This window comes from Dipodomys merriami, unplaced genomic scaffold (assembly GCF_024711535.1).
Source record: "Dipodomys merriami isolate MVZ:Mamm:240054 unplaced genomic scaffold, mDipMer1.0.p SCAF_10, whole genome shotgun sequence".
Taxonomy (NCBI): Eukaryota; Metazoa; Chordata; class Mammalia; order Rodentia; family Heteromyidae; genus Dipodomys; species Dipodomys merriami.
In genome coordinates, this window is record NW_027202271.1 from 10,149,370 (window position 1) to 10,172,176 (window position 22,807).

The following is a 22,807-nucleotide window of genomic DNA, read 5'->3' on the forward strand; positions in this document are numbered from 1 at the left end:
CTACACCCCACCATCCCCGCGCCTAAATTATAAAGTTCATTTTTCCACATAGCATCTTGTACATCTCATTGTTGCCATTTTTTTACACAGCTATGGGGTAAATCCAAGAGCATGGCTCCAGCCTTTGTGTGGATATTCATTCTGGATCATCACACGGGAGAAGACATATGAGGTGTTAGATGGTAGACCAGCCCTTTAAGTCTTCTTAGAGCTCAGAATCTATGACAGCACACCAGCCATAAACATCTCTAAAGTGTCTTCCAGGTCTTTCTCCCAGTGTGTCTTGACGAATAGAAGCTGGCTTCCTTCGGTCCATATGAATGTTTAGCAAACAATAGAGGGGTGATCTTTGTTGTGTTTTGCTTTGGTGGACTTTTTTCACTGTCTAAGGCCACAGAGATGTGCAAATCTATTTTCTTTGCTTCTCTTTTCGTTATAAATTCTAGTCAGGTGGCTCACATCTGCAATCCTAGCTACACAGGAGACTGAGATGTAAGGACCAAAGTCTGAAACCAGCTCTAAGCAGGAAAAATCCACAAGACTCTATCTTCAGTTAACCAGAAAAATACTAGACTGGAGGTGTAGCTCTAGAGCAAGAGCATTAAGACCTTGAGATCAATCTCTGAAACAAAACAACTCAGATCTAAATAAAGTTGAGAGCTGGGTGTGTGGCTCAATGGTAGTGGCACTGTGGCTCAAGTGGTAGAGCACTAGCTTTGAGCAAAAAGAAGCTCAGAGACAGTGCCAAGGCCCTAAGTTCAAGTCCCAGGAGAGAAGGGAAGGGAAGGGAAGGGAAGAGAGGGAGGGAGGGAGGAAGGAAGGAAGGAGGAAGGAAGGAAGGAAGGAGAGAAAGAGAAAGAGAGAAAGAGAAAGAAAGAAAGAAAGAAAGAAAGAAAGAAAGAAAGAAAGAAAGAAAGAAAGAAAGAAAAGAAAGAAAAAGAAAGGAAGGGAAAGAAAAAGAAAGGAAGGAAGGAAGAAAGGAAAAAGGAAAGAAAGAAAGAGGAAGGAAGGAAGGAAGGAAGGAAAGGAGAAAGAGAAAGAAAGAGAAAAGGGAGGAAGGGAGGGAGGGAGGAAGAAAACTGAGTATAAAATATCAGAACAGTAGTCAGATGTAATTTGGAGATTAAGGTAATATTTAGTATTGTTTCAAATGAGAAATTATTGTGTATTTACCAAAGAAACTCTAACCATCAAAACATCCTACAAAATTCATGAACTTCGATGTATTTTAAAGAAAATATTATCTACATCAAAATCACAGCTATTTGAAAACTCAGGTTACCATAAAATTCTATATAGAATTTTTAAGACAATGTTCCAAATGACAGTGGCAGGAAATAGTTTAAAGATTCACACTCTGAGGATTAAAAATAAAAGCCTTCTTCCCAACACTTTGTAATAACAGTCTAAGTGATGTTCCCCCTTCTAGCTTGAATAAAAGCATACTCTTCCTCATTTCAGCAAATACCAGAAGAGTCCCAGCTGCTCATGCCAAAACCTCCTGCTGTTATTTCTCTCATGTCCCACATTTAGTAGCTCATTGTATCCTGTCTGTACTCTTCAGCACATGTCTAGAATCTGGCCCCTTTTACCTCTATGCATGTCAGTCCAAACCATTATCCCACCTGCTCTCCTTACTGCTATCCTCTCTCTCCTTCATCCTGTGCTCAGAACAACATCCAAACCAGGCACTGGTGGCTCACACCTGTGATCCAGTTACTCTGGAGAATGAGATCTGAGGATCTTGGTTCAAAGCCAGCCTGGGCAGGGAAGTCCATGTGACTCTTATCTCCAATTCATCAGCAAAAAGCTGAAAGTGGAGATGTGGCTCATGTGGTAGAGCACCAGGCTTGAAGGAGAAAGCCAAGTGAGAGCTTGAGGCCCTAAGAGTTCAAGTCCCAGTACATGTGGGGCAGAGTGTAGGGAAGGAAGAGGGAAAGAGAGCCTCTGGGAAGTGAAATTTGTGAGCACAATGCATCTTGGTCATGTCACCTGTTTCCTCATCTCTCCCAACCCCAGCTCTCCCTTTGAGTTACCCGGCTATCTCATGACTATCTACCCACCCTTCCTTTCTCCATTCATCTGCTCCCTTCCCTAGAACCTACCCCATTCCCAGAACACACGTGTTCCAGCATTCTGTTATTCACCTCATGCACATGCACATATTTCTTACCACCTTTCCCAGAATTTTTCTGCAAAGGATTTAACATCGTTTAACCCCCAATAGCAAATTAATTAATTAATTAATTAATTAATTCGTATATGTTCCTTATTTGTCCCACAATCTTTTCAATGGAATGAAATTTTCATAAGGAAAGGATTTTTCTCCCCCTTTATTCCCTGATTGGATCTCAGCGCCTCGGCAGGTGCATGGCACACATCACTTTGGTGGCTATTTAATGAGAGTGGAGGTGTTTGGCAGATGACTGCATATACTTTCAGAGTTTAGAAAGAGGTCTGGTCTGGAGAGAGAATTTCATTCACCACCAGTGAAGGTGAAATTTAAATCAAAGAGCCTAGATTCACTTAAAATGACAAGTTCAGACCATCCTCTGAGAATATTTCTGGGAAAGGCACAATGACAACATTTTTAAAAATCCCACTTGGATGGAAAACCCTAGTGTCAAAACAATGCACATTCTGCAAGCCTTAAATGAGCAAAATTTACCAAAGTGAGGGGATTTGAAAGACATACACTATGTAACTCATTTCAGGAATTTGAATCCATAAATTTTAATTCATCTCTAATTGACTTTTGCTTTATTGCATATTCAAGGTTATCCTGTGTTCTCAGTACAGAAAGGACATGAACGCAGGCAGTGTGGTCCTTCTGAACAATGCCCATCTTGACTGGGGCTGGGAGAGATGGGGAGGATGATGGAAGGGGGAACATTGATCTAGATGCATCCTACTCACAAGCCAATACCTTGAACTGAAACCCTGCTGTGTCACTACTTAAGGAAAATAATGAGGTGCCAGTGGATCACATCTTTAATCCTAGCTACTCAGAAGGCTGAGATGTGAAAAGTATAATTCGAAGCCAGCCTGAGCAGGCAAATCCATAGACTCTTATCTCAATTAACAAACAAAAAGTCAAAAGTGGAGCTGTGGCCCACAGGGTAGAGCACTAGCTTTGAGCAAAAAAGTTCAGGGATAGTGCCCAGGCCCTGAGTTCAAGCTCTAGGACTGGTACACACACACACACACACACACACACACACACACACACACACACACACACACACACACACACACACACATACACACACACACACACACACACACAGAGGATAATATAATAATAATAGAAAAAGAGAGAAGGAAGGAAGAGAGGGAGGAAGGAAGGAAGAGAGGGAGGAAGGAAGGAAGAGAGGGAAAGAGGAAGGAAGGTAGACTGCCTATCTCCATACTTCATCAGCTGTGACCATTTAATTGTGCCAATGACGTTGAAAGTAATAAGCCTGGAAGTAAACGGAGATGACAATTCTCTCTCCAGTCACTTGAAACTTAACTCTTAATCTTCTTCAAGAAAGAAAAATGAATTCAAAGCCCAAGGCCAGAAAACACTTCCCTGAGAATCAGCCATTGGAAGGAACAGGCCTCCCCTCAAAGACCCTGCAGTCTACATTTCGTGGGAACTGATGTGAAAAGTGGGGAGCATATATCAAATAAACCACCAGCAACCGCCACTGCTGCTGGGGATGTGTGCAAACTGAATAAGTGAAGCGCTCGGCCCACTGTACTTCCTGAACAGTACGACCCCCAGCATTGCCCACAATTTATTTCAACATGATGAAAATATAGTCTGGGCTGAAAGGGGTCTAGCCCCTGAGGTATCAAATGTTTTTTACAAACACCTTTAATGAGTATTTGCAGCCTTTACTTCCCAAAATGTAGTATTTCATCACCTTACTATATTTAAACTTCTAAGGCCTGCACTATGTATTTCAAGTGCGTTTAAGTCAAAGTTAAAGTATGGGGAAAGCCTACATAATTTACCAAGTAACATGGATTCGAGGGTGCTGACTCAGCACTTGGTAGGCAATCAACAGGCCAAGCTTAAAGGCAGGAAAAGGGCAAAGAATGGCAGGCTGAAAGTTATGATGATTAAAATGCTCAGAAATAATTTCAAAATTTGTAAAGGTTCTAGGCAAGAGAAGTCAAATAGGGGAAATAAAAAGCATCAAGGCAAGAGAGGTGAAAATATAAAACCAGCCTGAAGACTGAGAGAAACAGAAACTCAGACAGATTAAAAGGGCTAAGGATCAGACTACAGATCTGACTGGAAATATAAATATAATCAGCAAGCACAACAGATTCCTTTTTTATATTTTTTTGGTACTGATTTTGGGACTTGATCTCAGGGCCTTGAACTTTCGTGCTCAAGGCTAGAACTCTTATCATTTGCGTCACAGCTCTACTTCCAGCTTTTTTGGTGCTTAATTGGAAATAAGAGTCTTACAGACTTTCCTATCTGGGCTGGCTTCAAACCACAATCCTCAGATCTCAGCCTCCTGAGCAGCAAGACTTACAGGCATGAGCCTCCAGCACCCTGCTCCCAGATTCTCATTTTAAAAATAGAAAGTATGGGGAAGGTGGCTCAGTGGTAGAGCGCTTGCAAGGCAAGCATGAGGCCCTGGGTTCAATTCCTCAGCACCACATAAGCAAAAAGAAAAAAGCCGGAAGTGGCGCTGTGGCTCAAGTGGTAGAGTGCTAGCCTTGAGCTGAAGAGCTGAGGGACAGCTGAGGGACAGCACCCAGGCCCAGAGTTCAGGCCCCACGACCGGACCCAAAAAAAAAAAAAAAAAAAAGAAGTCTTCAAAGTCTTCTAGTTCAACTAAGCATTTATTCAAATTGGGAAACCTGTTCTCTACCAAGGGGCATTTGGACGTATTATAGCATCAGTTGCTGGCCATGCTAAATGAATACAGTCATGGCCAGCTGATGAGAAGCAGACAGGGTCTGTCCAGTCATGTACCAAATGATTACTCCAATTGGACATTCCGCAGCCCCAGGACCCTCCTGATAAGAAGCTACATTACTTTTCCGGAAATGTTCTGACTGATAGAAAACCCACTAGCTGTCAAAGTAGCCCATTTCCCTTTCAAACATCCCTCCAACCTGCCAGTCAACTCACTCCTACATCACTCAAGCTAAACACTTCCTTCAGCATCTGGAGAAGAAAACACAGAAACATAGCAGAAGCTAGACTTTCCCTCCCGGGGCTTATTTAGGGGATCTGATCAGGACATTCCAGAGAAATTGTATATTTTTAAATCTCACCCACATGATTCTAGTATGCAGCCAGTATGGAGAGCCATCGCATTGAACTGGCTCAGCCTGCACTATGGTACTGTCACAGCTAGAAAATGTCAATGGGGCTCTTTCATCTGTCTGTGGGAGGGTAAGGGGGGCACAGAAATAGAGGGACAAAGGGTGAACAAATGCAGCAGTGGTATTTGCTAGATACTATGTAGAAAATGAACTATTCAACTTGTGGGTGAGGATGGGAGGGGAAAACTGGGGGAAAGTGAGAAAAGGGGTGGTGTCCAAAAAGAAATGTACTCATTGCCTGACTTCTGTAACTGCAACTCCTCTGTACATAGCCCTTATAATCATCATTTGAGAAATTACCTTTTAAAAACAATGTGAAGAGGACCCTGCCCTGAGATGCTTATCCATTTGACTCCTTGATGATTATACAACAACATGACCACGTAACATAGAAAGGATTACAAGATTTGAATTCAGCAACACGTTGCCCAACCACTTCCTAAGCAAGTGCTGTCAATCAAGGTGTCAGATGTACTGAGTCAGCTCAAGGACACAATTTATTCTTCATGGCTGACATGCAAGTCTTCCATGCCCTCTGAAGGTAGACACAGTGTGCAGACTCTAGGAGGCGCCATGATTCTCCCCGTTGGTTGGTCACCCTCAATGGAAGCCACCTCCTCCAGGGAAGAAATCGGCCCTCCCTTCTGACAAACAAATAGGAAGGAGTTTTCCAAAAGCAATTAAGGTCCCCAATCAATTATCCCCCTCCCTCTATGGGCAACCTTGCTGAATCAGTTAGTTCTGGATTCATAATCATAAAGAAGACTCACCTAGATGGGCATGATATAATTAGGAGAAAAGTTCTTAAGAAGTCATGGTATTCAGTATACACTATGTGGAAAATGAACTGTGAAACTTGTGGTCAGGGGAGAGAGGGGTAGAGAGGGGTAGAGAGGGGGAGAGAGAGAGAGAGAGAGAGAGAGAGAGAGAGAGAGAGAGAGAGAGAGAGAGAGAGAGAGAGAGAGAGACTGGAGGAAAGCAAAGGAAAAGATCATATTGCCCAAAAAAGTAATGTAGTCATTACCTGACTTATAAAATGCTAACCCCTCTGTACAACACCTTAATAACAACAATGAAATTATATTTACAAATAAAAAGAAGAGTGAGGGAAGCGGTAGGTAGGGAAGAGAATGTTAAAAGAGTGACATTGATCAAAACATATTGTATTCATAAACTGGTTTGTTAAATGGCAACTCTTTTGCACAAATAATTTTAAAAATCAAAACAATAAAATAATAATTTAAAAAGTGACTGAGCTGCCAGGAAAGTTAGAATGAGCTTGTGACTTTAAATGAGCATCATTATTCCACAATACTGTGAAATTTGGGGAATTATGTAATCACTTAATCACAATTAAAAAAAAAACCCACCAGAAAACTAGAAGTGGCGCGATGGCTCAAGTGGTAGAGCATGAGCCTTGAGCTGAATTGTTCAGGGACAGCTCCCAGGCCTAGAGCTCAAGCCCCACGACTGACAAAAAGAGAGAGAGAGAGATCTTTCATGCGATTGTTTCTAACATATTTATAAGATTATGTCTTTGTTGCCTTGTATGTCCCTCCCCCATGGTACAACCCCTGCTTTCACTATATATGATGTTGGTATACGTGGAGGGGAAGGGAAAAAACAAATTGTAAAAACAGGTATACAGGAGGACCCATTGCAACAATGAGATGTACAAGTCGTTATGTCGAAAAATGAACTTTACAACTTTGGTGGGGGGGGGATGGGGGGGAAGGATACAAAGGGACGGGAAGGGGAAACAAAGCAGGAGGCTACAATGCTTGATAGGAAATGTGCTCATAATCTTATCCATGTAATTGTAACCCCTCTGTACAGTATTTTCACAATAAAAATATATTTTTTAAAAAAGTGACTGAGCTGGGTGCCAGGAGCTCACACCTGTAACCCTAGCTCCTCAAGAGGCTGAGATTTGAGGATCACAGTTCAAAGCTGCCCAAGCAGGTAAGTCCATAGGACCCTTATCTCCAAGAAACTACCAAAAATAGCCAGAAGTGAAGCTTTGAGTCAAGTTAAGTGTTAGAGCACTAGCCTTGAGGAAAAAAATAAAAAGCTCGGGAAGAGAGTTCAAGCCCTCGGACCAGAGGAACAAGCTTCCTTTGACAAATAGATTATCCATTTCTTTGCTTTCCCCACCTCATGTGGTCCTTGGTTCCCACCATGGAGGCTGTTAGGATCAACCAAATATCCATCATCCAACTGCCTTCAACCTCCTCTGCCCCACTCTCCTCAGCCTCTAATTCAGATCAACTTTCTTAACCTCCACATATGAATGAGAACACATGGCATTTTTTTGTGTCTGAGTTATGTTACTCCACACAATGCCCACTTTATGCTAAAAATAATACGATGATCTTTTCTTATTAGGGCTGAATAATATTCTTTGGGGCATGTAGTCTATAATTTCTTTTTTGTTGTTGTTGTTGGTCGTGGAGCCTGAACTCTGGGCCTGGGCACCGTCCCTTAGCTCTTCATCTCAAGGCTAGCACTCTACACTTGAGCCACAGCACCACTTCCAGCTTTTTCTGCTTATGTGGTGCTGAGGAATCGAACCCAGGGCCTCATGCATGCAAAGCAAGCACTCTACCACTGAGCCACCTTCCCGGCCCATCTAATTTCTTTATCCAGTCATTTGTTAATGGACATCTAGACTATTCCATCTTAGCTACTGTGGATTTTGCAACAATAAATATGGATGGGCAGATATCCCTTTGAGATGCTGATAACATTTCCTTTGTATATGACTTAGGTAAATAATATAATAATCTATTTTTAGGTTTTTTGAGGAACCTACGTACTGTTCTCAGTAGTGGCAGCTAGCAAATATCAAACACATTTAGACAGAACTGATAGGTTAATTAGCATAATGAGGTGATTATGGTTCACAATAACCTATTACATAGTTTATGGAGAGGTAGAAGAGAGTTGCTAGAGGCTCCAAACACAAAGTAACGATAGGGAAATGGAAATGTTAATTACTTTATTTGATCACTACTGACTATATATGTGTACTGAAATAGTACCTCATATAATATGCCTAATTACATGTTAAGGAGAGGGAAATGCAAGCTGGGTACTGGTGGCTCATACCTATAATCCTAGATACTTAGGAGTCTAAGATCTAAGGATCATGGTTCAATGCCAGCCCAAGCAGGAAAGTCCATGGGACTCTTACCTCTAATTAACTGTCAAAAAGGACAGAAGTAGAGCTATGGTTCAAGTGGTAAAGCACTAGCCTTGAGGGAAAAAAGCTCAGGGACAGCACCCAAAGCCCTGAGTTCAAGCCCCGTGAGGAAAAAAAAAAAAAAAAAAGAGGGAAATGCTAACTAGCGTAATTCCATCATTATAAATTGTAGATGTATATCAAACCATCACATTGTATCCCATAAGCAGACACGATTAAAATAATTCATAATAAAAATAATTCATGGGATGACATGACCCTAAAAGGACCTGACAACCATATTGGCCACACTGAGAATGAGACAGATCTAAAGACTCCAGTTCTGAAAGCAAAGCCCAGCCAACAGCTTGACCTGTCCTTCATCTATCCTACTGCTAGAATCTCTAAACATGAAAAAATAACTTTAGATAGGCCACCTTTTCAGGATTCAGTTACTTGGAGCCACAAGCATCCTAAAAGATACACTTGCCTATCTGTGATAAGTTTTTGAACTTTATATGCCCCAGCAAAAAAAGAAAATCATACTATGCATTTTTATAGCAGAAAAGAAAATGGTATGAATTGCTTACTAATACTGTAAAAATTCAGTGCTCCAACGAACGAAAACAGGGTTCAGCATGTAATAAATGTATGCTAATGATTGGTAGTATTAACTATTAATATAAAATAATATTAACATATTAAAATAATATTAAAGCTACAGACATTGCTCAGTGTCACTGTTGAGGGTGGAACTGTAGACCCTGTTAAAGAGCTGGGCTCCTGGCCCCATACCTCTATTCATGACCTTCTATGGAAATTTTGTCTTTGAAGATGATCACATCAAGACAAGGTCACTAGGATGAATCTTCACCTAAAAGGACTGTAGCCTTACGAAAAGGGAAAGCTCAGATGCAGACAGAAATATTCACTCCGGGAGAATTCTTCACAAACATGAAGACAGAGTCAGGCAATGCATCTCTAAGCCAATGAAATAGCAGCTGGAGGGGAAGTACAGAACAGAGTCCTCTTCCCAGCCCAGAAAGAAATGAACTCTGCAGCACCCGGCTCTCGGCTCTCTAGACTCCAGCACCATGAGTCTGGGGTTTACGACACACAGTTTGTCCTCCTTGGGCAATGCGGCCCCAGCAAGCTTAATTTTCATAGATTCTTGATGGCAGGACAAGAATTACAATTCTCAGCCAGTACTAGTGGATCATGCTTGTGATCTGAGCTACTGAAGTGGCTGAGCTCTGAGGGTTACAGTTCCAAGCCAGCCTGGGCGAAAAGTCTGTGAGACTCTTACCTCAATTTAACCATTAAAAAGCCAGAAGTGGAGCTGTGGCTGAAGTGATACAGTGCTAGCCTTTTTCCTTTCTCTTTTCTTTCTTTCTTTCTTTCTTTCTTTCTTTTCTTTCTTTCTTTCTTTCTTTTTGAAAGGAGGTTCTGAGTGCTGTCCCTGAGCTTGAAAGCTAGGCCTGGTGGCTGTCCCTGAACTCCAGCTCAAGGCAAATGCTCTATCACTGGAGCCGTAGCACCACTTCCACAGTGCTAGCCTTGAGCAAAAAAGCTACAGAACAGTGCCTTGGCCCTGAGTTCAAGCCTTAGTACCAGCACAAAAAGAAAGAAAAAGAAAAGGATGAAAGGAAGGAAGGAAGGAAGGAAGGAAGGAAGGAAGGAAGGAAGGAAGGAAGGAAGGAAGGAAGGAAAGAAGGAAGGAAGGGAGGGAGGGAAAAGAAAGAGAAAGAGAGGGAGAGGGAGAAAGAGGGAGAGGGAGGGAGGGAGGGAAGGGAGAAAAAAGCGAAGGGAAAAGAGAAAGAAAAATAAATAGAATTTTTTAAGTCTTTACACATGTGAATTCTAAATTCAGAAGCTAGAGTCTGTCTCAAAAATAGAATATTCAATAAGAAAGAAAACAAAGTAATTTGGAAATTATGCCATATTCATACTAGAATGAGGTGGCAAAACCTACCATAGTATTTTTAAATATAGAAATAAAGCAGAATAATAAAGAGGGTTAAAAAGACAAGTGCAATTTCTTGATAAAAATGACAAAATCACAAATGTTAAAGACGATTAAGAATATAATATGATGTAAAAAGAGAATTCAATTACACCTATCTTTCATATGTTCATTCTTTAAAAGGTGCTGTCAATGGTTCTATTTGCATATTTAATCATTACTATCTACATCTTTCAGCTCCTTGAAATTTCTCAGCAAAGTATTGTCAGAAGATGTGGAAGAAGCTGTTTTGTGTTAAGTTTGAATAAATTATTCACTTAATTACAACCTTCATCTAACAAAGGTTTCCTAGCATAGTCTCATCTAAAATTAATAGATATATACTCACTGAAGCCAAATGTTTAATGAACTACAAGGTTTATTAAGATTCCCATTTTATTTGTTTTTAGGTTATTAAAGCTTTTCTATGACCCACAGCCTTGTGAAGCCCCTATCACATAATGAAAAGGCAAAATTAAATTTAATTTCTTATGTAGCAGAGTTTCCTACAAGCAAGTGGATGCCAACAGGCATCCTTGTTTCCGGATTGCCAGATACTTTAAATTGAAGATTAAAGTTATTTGCTGTTAATCAATCTTATATTTATACACACAGAGAGTACAAACAAGTGCAAAAGTGGCAACAGCCTATCAACTGACATATTGTACATTAAAATGAGTATCATTTCTGCAGCTCGGGGCTAGCTCTACCTCAAATAAATTCCTCTCTCTTTTATTGACTGATGGCTGAAATGATTAATGATTAATTCATATAAAAATACAAACACTCTTAAAGAGAGTAACCCATAAAGCTACTCCCAGTGAAGATCCTTGAGATCTCAATGTTACCATAGACAGCAAGTAGGAGGGTGGAGAGGAAGGGAGGGAAAGAAACAATAGTTCCTGGGAGCACCAAAGTTGGCATTTGTCAGCTTCCTTCTATTGTTTACATCTATTTGAGATTCTTTTTTTTTAATAGACATTTCATTCAAATCAAGACATAAACAACAGAGACCTAAATGATGGACTGGTGCAAACCATGATCTTATGCCTAGTCATTTGCCGACTTATTAGACAACAAATACCTGAGTTAGGGCTTTTGCTGTTGTCTGTTATTATCGTTGTTGTTTTTGTGCCAGTCCTGGAGCTTAAACTCGGGACCTGAGCGCTGTCCCTGAGCTTTTCTACTCAAGGCTAGCACTCTACCACTTGAGCTACACCCCCACTTCAGGTTTTTTTTGTGGTTAATTGGAGATCAATGTCTCAATGGCTTCAAACTATGATCCTCAGATCTCAGCCTCCTGAGTAGTTAGGATTACAGGTGTGAGCCACTGAGCCTGGCATGCACTAGGTTTGATGAGAGAAACCAATATAAGAAAGACATTTACCATCTGACAGAAATTAAAGACAAATTTAGGATTCCCTGGCTTCTTGGGCAGTACCATGTGATGAATGTCTTTAGTCATTTTTATCACTATGACAAAATACCTCAGGAAAGAACGTAAGGGAAGAAAGGTTTGTTTTGGCTCACGATTTCAGAGGTTTCAGTCCACGGTGGGCCGGCTCCATCGCTCTGGGCCTGTGTGGAGGCAGAACAAACATCAGGGTATAGCAAAGCGGCTCATTTCATGGCAGCCAAGAAGCTGCAGAGTTAGAAAGAGAAAAGTGATCAAGGACTCCAAGAGATACCATTTCATTTTCTTTTGTTTGTTTTGTTTGGGGTTTTGGTTGCCAGTATTGGGGCTTGAATGCTAGACCTTAGGCTCTCAATGAGCTTGTTTTTTTTTGTTTTTGTCAGTCATGGGGCTTGAACTCTGGGCCTGGGCGCTGCCTCTCAGCTCTTCAGCTGAAGGCTAATGCTCTACCACTTGAGCCACAGAGCCACTTCCGGCTTTTTCTGCTTATGTGGTGCTGAGGAATCGAACCCAGGGCCTCATGCATGCAAGGCAAACACTCTACAACTGAGCTACCTTCCCAGCCCCTGAGCTTGTTTTTGCTCAAAGCTGGAGCTCTACTAACTTGAGCCACACCTCCACTATCAGCATTTTTCTGGTTCATTGGAGATAAGAATCTTCTCGACTTTCCTTGCCTGGGCAGTCTTTGAACCTTAATCCTCAGACCTCAGTAGTACTGGCCTGAGCCACCAGCACCCAGAAAGGAATACCATTTCTGAGCATGACCCCAGTAAGCTACTTCCTCCAACTAGACCTTCTCTCCTGGCTTCTACCAACTTCCAATAATGACACCAAATTATGTAGCTATCAGTGGATTAATCTACTAATGAGGTGAGAGACCTCTGAATCTCATTACTTTCTCCAAAGCTGACAAGCACCTCTTTCACATGACCCTTTATTGAGACTTCAGGTCCAACCCATAACAGCGGGTATCAGTATGACATCAGACTGCGGGTCAGAGATGTAGTTATGGCTGGGCACTGATGTCTCGTGTCTATAGCCTTAGTTAGCTACTCAGGATCCTGAAATCTGAGAAGCACGGTTCAAAGCCAGCCTAGGCAAGAACTTTGTGAGACTCTGATCTCCAATTAACTACCCCCCCCCCCAAAAAAAAAAAATCAGAAGTGGAGCTATGGCTCAAGTAGTACAATGCTAGCCTTGAGTAAAAAAGTTCAGGAACAGTGTCCAGGCCCCGAGTTCAAGCTCCAGGACAGGCAGAAAAGGAACAAGGAAAAAGGAGGAAGGGGATGAAGGGGGGAAAAAATGAAGAAGGGGAATACTGGGAAGAAAGAAGGGGAAAAAGATGAAGGAAGAAGAGTTGGAAAGGGAGGAAGAAGAAGGAGGAGAGGGAGGAGAAGGAGGAGGAGGGGAAGGAAGAGGAGGAGGAAGAGGAGCAGGAGAAAGAAATGTGTCTCCGACTTACAAGGTCACGGCTCTGTGACTCAGTCCTTCCACTGTGCAAGAGGAATGGGTTGGAATGAAACTAATATGAATTGCCCCATGCAAAACACTGAAGCAATCATCACATGAACGTTATTGGTGAAAGCTAACCAAAAAGGCTAATAAAGTCCAAAAGATATAGCATGGTGTTCAAGGGCAAATCCAGAATGACTTTTCTAAAAATAACACAAAGATTGTGTGGAAATGTCACAATAAAATATCTCCCTCTAGCTAGGCACCCATGGCTCACACCCTTGTAATCCTAGCTGCTCAGGAGGCTGAGATCTGAGGATCACTGTTCAAAGCCAGCTCAGGCAGGAAAGTCCTTGAGACCCTTATCTCCAATAAACCACCAGAAAAATGGAAGTGGTGCTGTGGCTCAAGTGGCAGAGTGCTCACCTTGAGCTGAAGTGCTCAGGGACAGTGCCCAGGCCCAGAGTTCAAGCCCCATGACCACCACCACCAACAACAACAACAACAACAAATATATGTGTGTGTGTATTAATAAGCTACTATTAAAAAATTAAAATAAAAAATAGCCCAAAGCAGAAAAGATTAGAGCCTTTACCCCAAATATGGAACTAGACCCCTCACTCCATGTGTCACAGATGGAAGAACCTCTCTGCCTTCTCAGACAGCACGTTCTCCACTCCGTTCCCTGACAGACAGGCCTGCTTCGCACTGGAAAGTCCTGTAACTTCTTCTCTCCCTTTTGTTTGCTCATTCTCCTTGGTCACAATGGGAACAACTTGCACTAAAACTGTCATTTTATAACAAAAATATGTCAGCATCCCACACGCCGTCTCTGCAGAAATGGCAGGGTGAATTTTTATGATGCAAGTGTCAGGAATATCCTTCCCCATTCATTTATTTTTAATACCTGAAGAAGTAAGCTCTCATCTGCTGAGCGAATAAGGACAATAAGATGAATCGGGTTCCTGTCAGAGCCTTGGTGTTTTTGTGGTTTTTGTTTTTGTTTTTGTTTTTAGGATGGTATGAAGATTGGTATAGTTAAGATTTGACCAAATTCATCCTATTTATACAAAGAAAAATGGTAAAGCCTTTTAAAATGTTTTTATTTAATATACAATGGAAAATAAGCCTTTTAATAAACTATTCTACGTGTTTTAAATACTAACTTTTTAGATTGCTTTTACTTTCTTTTTTTTTTTTTTTTTTTTTGGTTGGTAGTGGGGCCTGGGCACTGTCCCTTAGTTCTTCAGCTCAAGGCTAGCGCTCTACCACTTGAGCACAGCACCACTTCCCGCTTTTTCTGCTTATGTGGTGCTTAGGAATCGAACCCAGGGCCTCATGGATGCAAGCCAAACACTCTGCCACTGAGCCACTTCCCAGCCCAGGTTGCTTTTACTAAGAGAAGTACACATACCAGATTGAGTTTTTATTTGTATCCCTCAAGAGATACACTGAATTCTACACACTGAATTTCTACATTCTATACATTGAATTTCTACCCATATAAGCCCCAACCCCTCCCACACACTCCATATCTATGAAAAGAATCTTATTTACCAAAAAAAAAAAAGGAAAAAAAGAATCTTATTAATAAATAAGGTCTTTGCAGATGTAATCAAGTTAAGATGAGGTCATAGTGGATTTGGGTTGGGAGCATTTATCAAATGACTGGCCAAGCTTGCTTGGACACAGGCAAGCCAGTCATGTGACAATGGAGTCAGAAGTTGCAAGCCAAGGAATGCCAACCATTGCAAGAAAATACCAAAAGATAAAATAAGAAGGCAAAGAAGCAATATTTTCCCAGAGACAGAGGGATGATGTCCCCCCTGGCCACTTGATTTCAAACTTCTAGGCCTCTAGAAATACAATAGAATAGAACTACAACTATATTGCTTTAAGCTGGCTAATTAATTGGTTGTACTTTTACAGAATCTAGGAAATGAATGCAATAGCCTTATTCACTTATTTAGCAAGACTTATGGAGTCTGCTAAGTGCTGGGCACTGAACCAAATGCTGGGGTACTATGTGAGCGAGTACAAAGACAGTCAAGGGAACTTATGTTTTTATAGAGAAGATGAACACTACAAGATAAAATAGATCATCATTCATTTGGTTACAATTAAAACCATCCTAATTCAAATCATCCTCTAACACTGCAGTTTGCTTTGCAATATTTATCACTATTTGCCATTAATTTGTTTGCTTTGTCCTGTGATTATTATTTGCCTCACGTCATCCCTAGCTTCTAGAAAAGTACATGGCACGGAACATCCAAAGTATGGTGAATGAGTGAATGAATGAAAAACAAAAGGTACGGGAAGGGTAGTAAGAGAATATTTTTTCAGCTTTTAGTAAAGTACATGGCATGTCACACCTAAATTATGGTGAATGAATGAAAACCAGGAAGGGCGGCAAAAGAATATTTAATCAGGAAAAGTGACTAGTACTGAAAGATCAAGAAAGCAAATGAGCTCCCGCCCAGCAATGAATAGTAATTAACTGATCACTGGGGGTTTCTAAGAGCTAATTTGAAGAGTAGACATGGAAGAATGTTTTCGGCAAAGAAACTAGCACCACAAAGGTGCCATGCAAGAAAGAAGGATTTCTTTGAGAAACACACAGGCCTACAGGCCTGGGATCCAAAACATGGAGTACAGAAGGCAGGGCCAGGTCACACAGGGTGGGGAAAGATTAAGCATTTTCAACTTACACTGAAGTCTTTGCAGAGTTTCAGAAGGAGATCACTTTTGCCATGTCTATGGCCTACAGCCATAACAAGTCAGGGTATAGTAAAGACGCTAGCACATTCACATTAACTGCTGCACTATTCCCCACAGCCAAGTTATAGAAACTCTCCAGATGCCTTACGATGGACAAATGAATCAGAAAATATAGTATTTACACACAAGGGGATTTTACCCATCCATCAGGAAGAATATAATATTATGTCACTAGCAGCGAAATGGATGGGCCTGGAAAAAATTGTTAGGTAAAGTAAGCCAGGCTCAGAAAGACAAAAGACTCATGTTTTCTTTCATATGTAAATGCTAGATTTAATATAAATATATGTAAGCATATACAAGGTTGTGTGCATATATACACAAACTTATTAACTAATAATACAGCTAAGTAATGGAGTCAGGAAACATGAATTTGGATGGATCTGTGTAGGATTACCACTGCCATCAGGATGAGAGGTAGGGTTGGCTCAGAGAACGAAACTAACTCAGAAGAAATGGAATTATCCAGACTATAGCTAAAAAGAAAAAAGCAAAGCAGGGTATGATGGTGTACATCAGTAATGCTAGTTACTCAGAAGGCTGAGATCTGAGGATCACAGTTTAAAGCCAGTCCAGGTAAGAAAGTGTGTGAGACTCTTTTTTTTTTTTTTTTCAGGTAAGGGGTAGGTTTATTCATCGTTCCGGCTGGCACCAGGCCATCTTGGTCCTCCACACCGTGGGGAAAGGCCTGGGAAAGAGAGAGATGGGAAAGAGAGAGAGAAAGAGAGAGAGCTGGGGAAAAGAGCTAAGAGAGAGCTAGAAAAGAGAGAAAAAAACTAGAAAAGAGAAGAGCTAGAAAAGAGCAGAGAGAGAGGTGTGTGAGACTCTTATCTCCCATTAACTACCCAAAAGCTGGAAGTGGATCTGTGGCTCAAGTGGTAGAGTGCTAGCCTTGAACAAGAAAACTCAGGGACAGCAACCAGGCCCTGAGTTCAAGTCCCAGGACTGTCACATTAAAACAAAAGAAAGAAAGAAGAAGACAGAAAGAAAGGAAGAAGGAGGGAAGGAGGGAGGGGAAAGGAACAGAATAGTAGATTGTGATGGATTGATTAGCATTAGAAAAGTGAAAGATTAGGACATTTCTGATTCATGCTGGCTGATCATCTTCTCTGATGAGGAGTTGTAAGGTAATTAGGCAAAAGATGGTAACAAGTTTAATTTTGACCATGGTTGGTTTACACTCCAATGGGAATGTCTCTTAGAGACACTAAAGAATTAAGGTCGCTGAAGAGTCTGGATCTTTACAGAAACTCCTTGGCCAGAGACATAAATTTAAAGATCCATAGACCTACAAAACACTGAAATCTCAGATACTGGCAAAAGTAATCAGAAGAGAAAAGGGTGGTGGAGTGTGTGTTGAGAAGCTACAGTATTTGCACATATCCTTAATTTCACTACAATATGATACTTGATTCTTATTTTCCTAACCTTTCCCTCTTCATTGCCTAGATGTTTTTTTTTAACTAGCTACATATTGAAAAAGAGAAAATATTTTTAATTGTTTGAGAATCTAAATTTTCACTTAATGGGGATTACACATTTTGGTTTGTTTCAGTTGTATCTATTAATGACACACAGCAGTTAAATCATGCAGCATTTACTCGTGTGTGTGTGTGTGTGTGTGTGTGTGTGTGTGTGTGTGTGTGTGTGTGTGTGCTGGTACTGAGGCTTGAATTCAGGGCCTAGGTGCTATCCCTTAGCTTTTATATTCATGGTTGTTGCTTTACCACTTCAGCCACAGCTCCACTTCTCACTTTTTGCTGGCTTATTAGAATTACAAATTTCATGGACTTTCCTGCCCAGGCTGACTTTGAATGCCAGTCACATGTCAGCATCTTGAGTGGCTAGGCATGAGCCACCAGTGCCCAGTTTTGGCATTCATTATTTTTCTTTTCTTTCTTTTTTTTTTTTATTTGCGATCTTGGACCTGAACTTTGGGCCTGGGTGCTGTCCCTCAGCTCTTTAGCTCAAGGTTAGCGCTCTACCACTAGAGCCACAGCGCCACTTCCCACTTTTTTTATTTATGTGGTGCTGAGGAATGGAACCCAGGGCCTCCTGCATGCAAAGCAAAGCGCTCCACCACTGAGCCACCTTCCCATTCCAAATGGGTTTCCGACAAATATTCTTCACACAGGAAGTCAATTGGCCTTGTCATAGTCAAAGTTCCTATATAAATACCTACATACAAACTAGAAGAGTTACTGTCACTCAAGAATCCCTGTTGCCTTCTCAATTTAAAATGATCTCTATTTTTTGGATAGGCCTGTGTATTACTGAGAAGTTCATGACAAGAAAGAGGCAGAACAGCAATGACTTAATACCATGACTAATTCACAGAGCTAACTTCAGGTCACAGGGGTGTGAAAACACATGCAGCAGGCAATCACACACTGTTTTCTTTCCAGAAACTGTACTTGACATGGCCAATGTTGAGGAATGCTTACAGAGTCCAGGGTTCACTTAATTTAGAGCAAATAATCATAGCTTTTAAGATGTCTCCTTATTTGGATCAAACAAATGCTTACTTCTAGTCAACCAACCTTTCATGAGTGTTGCTGATCTTTAAAGCTGCTTATTCTAAGCCAGGCCCCAGCGGACCATGCCTATAATTCTAGCTACTCGGGAGACTGAGATCTGAAGATCGACGTTTGAAACCAGCCCTGGCAGGAAAGCCCATGAGACATTGAACTCCAATTAACTGCCAAAAAGCTGGAAGCAGAGCTGTGGCTCAGAATAGTAGAATGCTTGCCCTGAACAAAAATCAAATGCTTAAGGAGAGCACCCAGGCCTTGAGTTCAAGCACTAGTATCAACACACACACACACACACACACACACACACACACACACACACACACACACAAAGTTGCTTATTCTATTAAAAGTATTAATAAAATAAAAATAAGTAATTATTTACTTATTCTGTTGTCTTCTAATATATTTGTAGTTTTAAACTATAAATATATTTCTTCAAGCCAGGCGCCAGTGGCTCACACCTGTAATCCTAGCTACTCAGGAGGCTGAGATCTGAGTACCGCTGTTCAAAGCCAGCCCTGGCAGGAAAGTCCTTGAGACTCTTACCTCCAATTAAACATCAGAAAACCAGAAGTGGTGCTGTGGCTCAAGTGGTAGAGCATTAGCCTTGAACTGAAGAGCTCAGGGACAGTGCCCCAGCCCAGAGTTCAAGCCCCATAACCAACAAAATATATTTTTTTTCATCATCTCTTTGAGTTTATTATTTCATTTCTCATAGTGAACTCTGGAAAACATTCAGTCTTCCATTTGTGAGCAAAAACAAGATATTCTTGCTTTAAGGAAGTAATTTTAGAAGTGAGTTTCACACACAAAATAACAGAATATCACTTTGCACACAAGGGAAGGAAAGAATACCTGGGTTAAATACGCCTCAAGATCCACAATCTAGGAGTATACATTTATTTAGGAGAATTAGGTATATATTTAAAGTAGTCTCATATTATCATTGAACATTGAATAAAGAGGCTGGGAAGGTGGCTCAGTGGTAAAGCGCTTGCCTTGCATGCCTGAGGCCCTGGGTTCGATTCCTCAGCACCACATAAGCAGAAAAAGCTGGAAGTGGCACTGTGGCTCAAGTGGTAGAGTGCTAGTCTTGAGCTGAAGAGCTGAGGGACAGCGCCCAGGCCCAGAGTTCAGGCCCTGCGACCGGACCCAAAAAAAAAAAAAAAAAAATTGAATAAAGTCAGCCTCATTACTAAGCCCTAGATCCAACATCATCTCGACAGCATTCAATTCCAGCTCCATCTCAAACCACGTCCTGTCTGTCACTACCTATCAGTCACTATGTTCCTCATAAATGACAGCCTACATCAATGGCAAGACCTTTGCTTTAGCTTTTCTGCATCTCTGGGAAAGTTTTATTCTTGATCTCCACACAGCAAAGTGGCCTTCCCTCCTGACGAGCAATGTCTATACATACATTCTCTTCCTATTTCTCTCAGGCACCTGTAAAGATCTTAAATTATTGCAGCCTTTCAAATTCATTGTCCATCTTTCCCCTACTTGATTAAAACCTCCATGCAGAAAGGGACCTTAATCCAATAAACTTCCAGGTCCACGGGACATAAATTCATGCCTACCCCATAGTTGTTGCTTAATAAAGAAGCATTAACAGACATAAAGTTAGCAATTGCTCTACTATCTTGCACAATTTTTATTTCCTATATCTACAGTCTGCTTACTAGGCATATTTAACAGTATAATTTAAAAATAGAGTGCTTAAGCTAGACACCAGTGGTTCATGCCTCTGATCCTAGCTACTCAGGAAGCTGAAATCTGAGAATGTTGTGAAGCTAGCTCAGGCATAAAAGTCTGTGAGACTCTTATCTCCAGCTGACCACCAAAAGCAAAGGAGCTGTGTCTCAAGTGGTAGAGTGCTAGCCTTGAATGAAAAAGCTAAGAAACCACCCCCAGCCCTGAATTTAGCCCTAGGACCTCCATACACACATGCACAAACACACATGGAAGAGGAAGAAGGAAGAAGGAAGAAAAAGAAGAAGGAGGAAGAGAAGGAGGAGGAGGAGGAGGAAGAGGGAGGAGGAGGAAGAGGAGGAAGGAGGAGGAATAAGAAGAAGAGGAAGAGGAAGAACGAAGAGGAGGAGGAGGAGGAGGAGGAGGAAGAGGGAGGAGGAGGAAGAGGAGGAAGAGGATTACTCAAAGTTCTAAGATTAGGGAAGAGAAAAATGCAAATCCTAACGCTCTCAAACTTTGGCGTCACTCTTGAACTTGGAATCCTTCAACTTCAGCTATTTTGTTTTACATAGGAGAGAATTAAGGGGTGGTAAAATGAGTGGCCTTCCCCAGACAGCACATGGTTTTGCTGTGTTCCTACAGTAGATGTCAGGAATCAGATCCTCAGTAGAATCCACAGAATACTGACCTAGGAAGTTTACTTCCCATCAACATAGCAAAAATTACTACCCTTCATAGACCTAAAATTATTTTTTAAAAAATCATTTCTATGATTACTGGTGCCACTTGGGCTGAACTACTGTGTGAATGGAATGCTTTACTTTTTTTAGATCCAAGACTGGGACTTGAACTCAGTGTCTCATATTGTCTGTCATCAGCTGGTGCTCTACCAACTGAGACACACCTCCAACCCAGTTTGTTTATTAAAATGTAACAATGCCTAAAACATATACCAATTCCCTTAAACAAGTAATCTCAGTCACTCAGATAGCTTGAATTCCATCGGCTACCAATGGATATAGATTGTTCTCTGCTCAAACAAGTTGACAGAAATAGAAAAACTGCAGTCCGAAATGGTGAAATCAGCAGTACTGAAAATAACATAAACACATACTGAAGCAAGCACATTGAACCGATTATTCAATTTGTGTGTAAGTTAAGGCTTGCAATACCTCACACAGGTCTAAACGGCGGAATCAATAAAGTGGGAATTGAATATGCCACACGTACTGAGGAACCATCAAATGCTGATTGGAAGGAGGGATAAATGACTGCAGGAAGGAAGTACTCGGGCAGAGCAGTTCAGAAGCTGCCCATCCCAGCGGTATGCCTTTGTATGTACTTTGTACCTATGGTTGTATTATGAGAACCCAGTGTTCCATTTCTTGTCAACCCCCATCCTCAGCCCTGATCTCCAGCCCCCAGCTACTTGGGCAGAATGCTGTCCACCTACTCTTAACCACAGCTGAAGAATATCCCCCACCTCTAATGATCTTTGAGCTTCTGTAAATCAGTTAGCTTGCTGGCTAAGCAACCACCTGTGTGTGTGGTTCTGGCCTTTATAAGCCCTGTCCCACTGGAAGTGGCTACTGCTCTTAGTTCAGAAGTAGCCGACTCCTTTGTCACCTTTGGCCGTGCCTCTGTGGATTTCTCTACTCCGAGGTTATTTCATCATGTACCGTGGTTTTATGCATAACCCAAGTTGACTTTTCTGGCCTCATCCCCCCAACCCTTGGATTTGGGGTTCACTCAGAATAAGCTGTTAAGAACTTGATTTCTTTAGCCCGTGCCAGTAGCTCACTCCTGTAATCCAGGCTGAGATCTGAGGATCATGGTTTGAACCAAGCCCAAGCAGGAAAGTTCATGAGAATTTTATCTTCAATTAACTACCACCATCACCACCAACTCCCTTCCTCCCTCTTCCCCCCAACAAAAAGCTGGAAACAGAGTGGTGACTCATGGTAGAACACCAGCCTTGAGTGAAAAAGCTAAGGGACAGCACCCAGGCCTTGGGTTTAAGCCCCAGTGCCAACACACACACACACACACACACACACACACACACACACACACACACACACACACACACACACACACACACACACACACACACACACACACACACACACACACACACACACACACACACACACACATTCACAGATGTTTTTATTTCTTTATGAAAACTTCATTTCAGGGGCTGGGAAGGTGGCTCAGTGGTAGAGCGCTTGCCTTGCATGCCTGAGGCCCTGGGTTCGATTCTTCAGCACCACTTAAGCAAAAAGAAAAAAGCCGGAAGTGGCACTGTGGCTCAAGTGGTAGAGCGCTAGTCTTGAGCTGAAGAGCTGAGGGACAGCGCCCAGGCCCAGAGTTCAGGCCCCACGACCGGACCCAAAAAAAAAAAAAAAGAAAACTTC

At 41.6% G+C, this 22,807-nt stretch overlaps 1 protein-coding gene across 2 annotated transcripts in view; it reads right to left on the reverse strand.

Moving 5' to 3' along the window:
* Nucleotides 1–22,807, reverse strand: part of Nell2 (neural EGFL like 2) — a 387,809-nt gene that overhangs the window by 347,178 nt on the left and 17,824 nt on the right. The window contains exon 2 of one of the 2 annotated variants that reach the window (XM_070039336.1): nt 12,048–12,095. In XM_070039336.1, the coding sequence (XP_069895437.1) occupies nt 12,048–12,085 (38 nt within the window). In that variant the 5' untranslated portion in view covers nt 12,086–12,095. Of the gene's footprint in view, nt 1–12,047; nt 12,119–22,807 lie in introns of those variants that run through there. The other variant, XM_070039332.1, reaches the window with a different exon arrangement.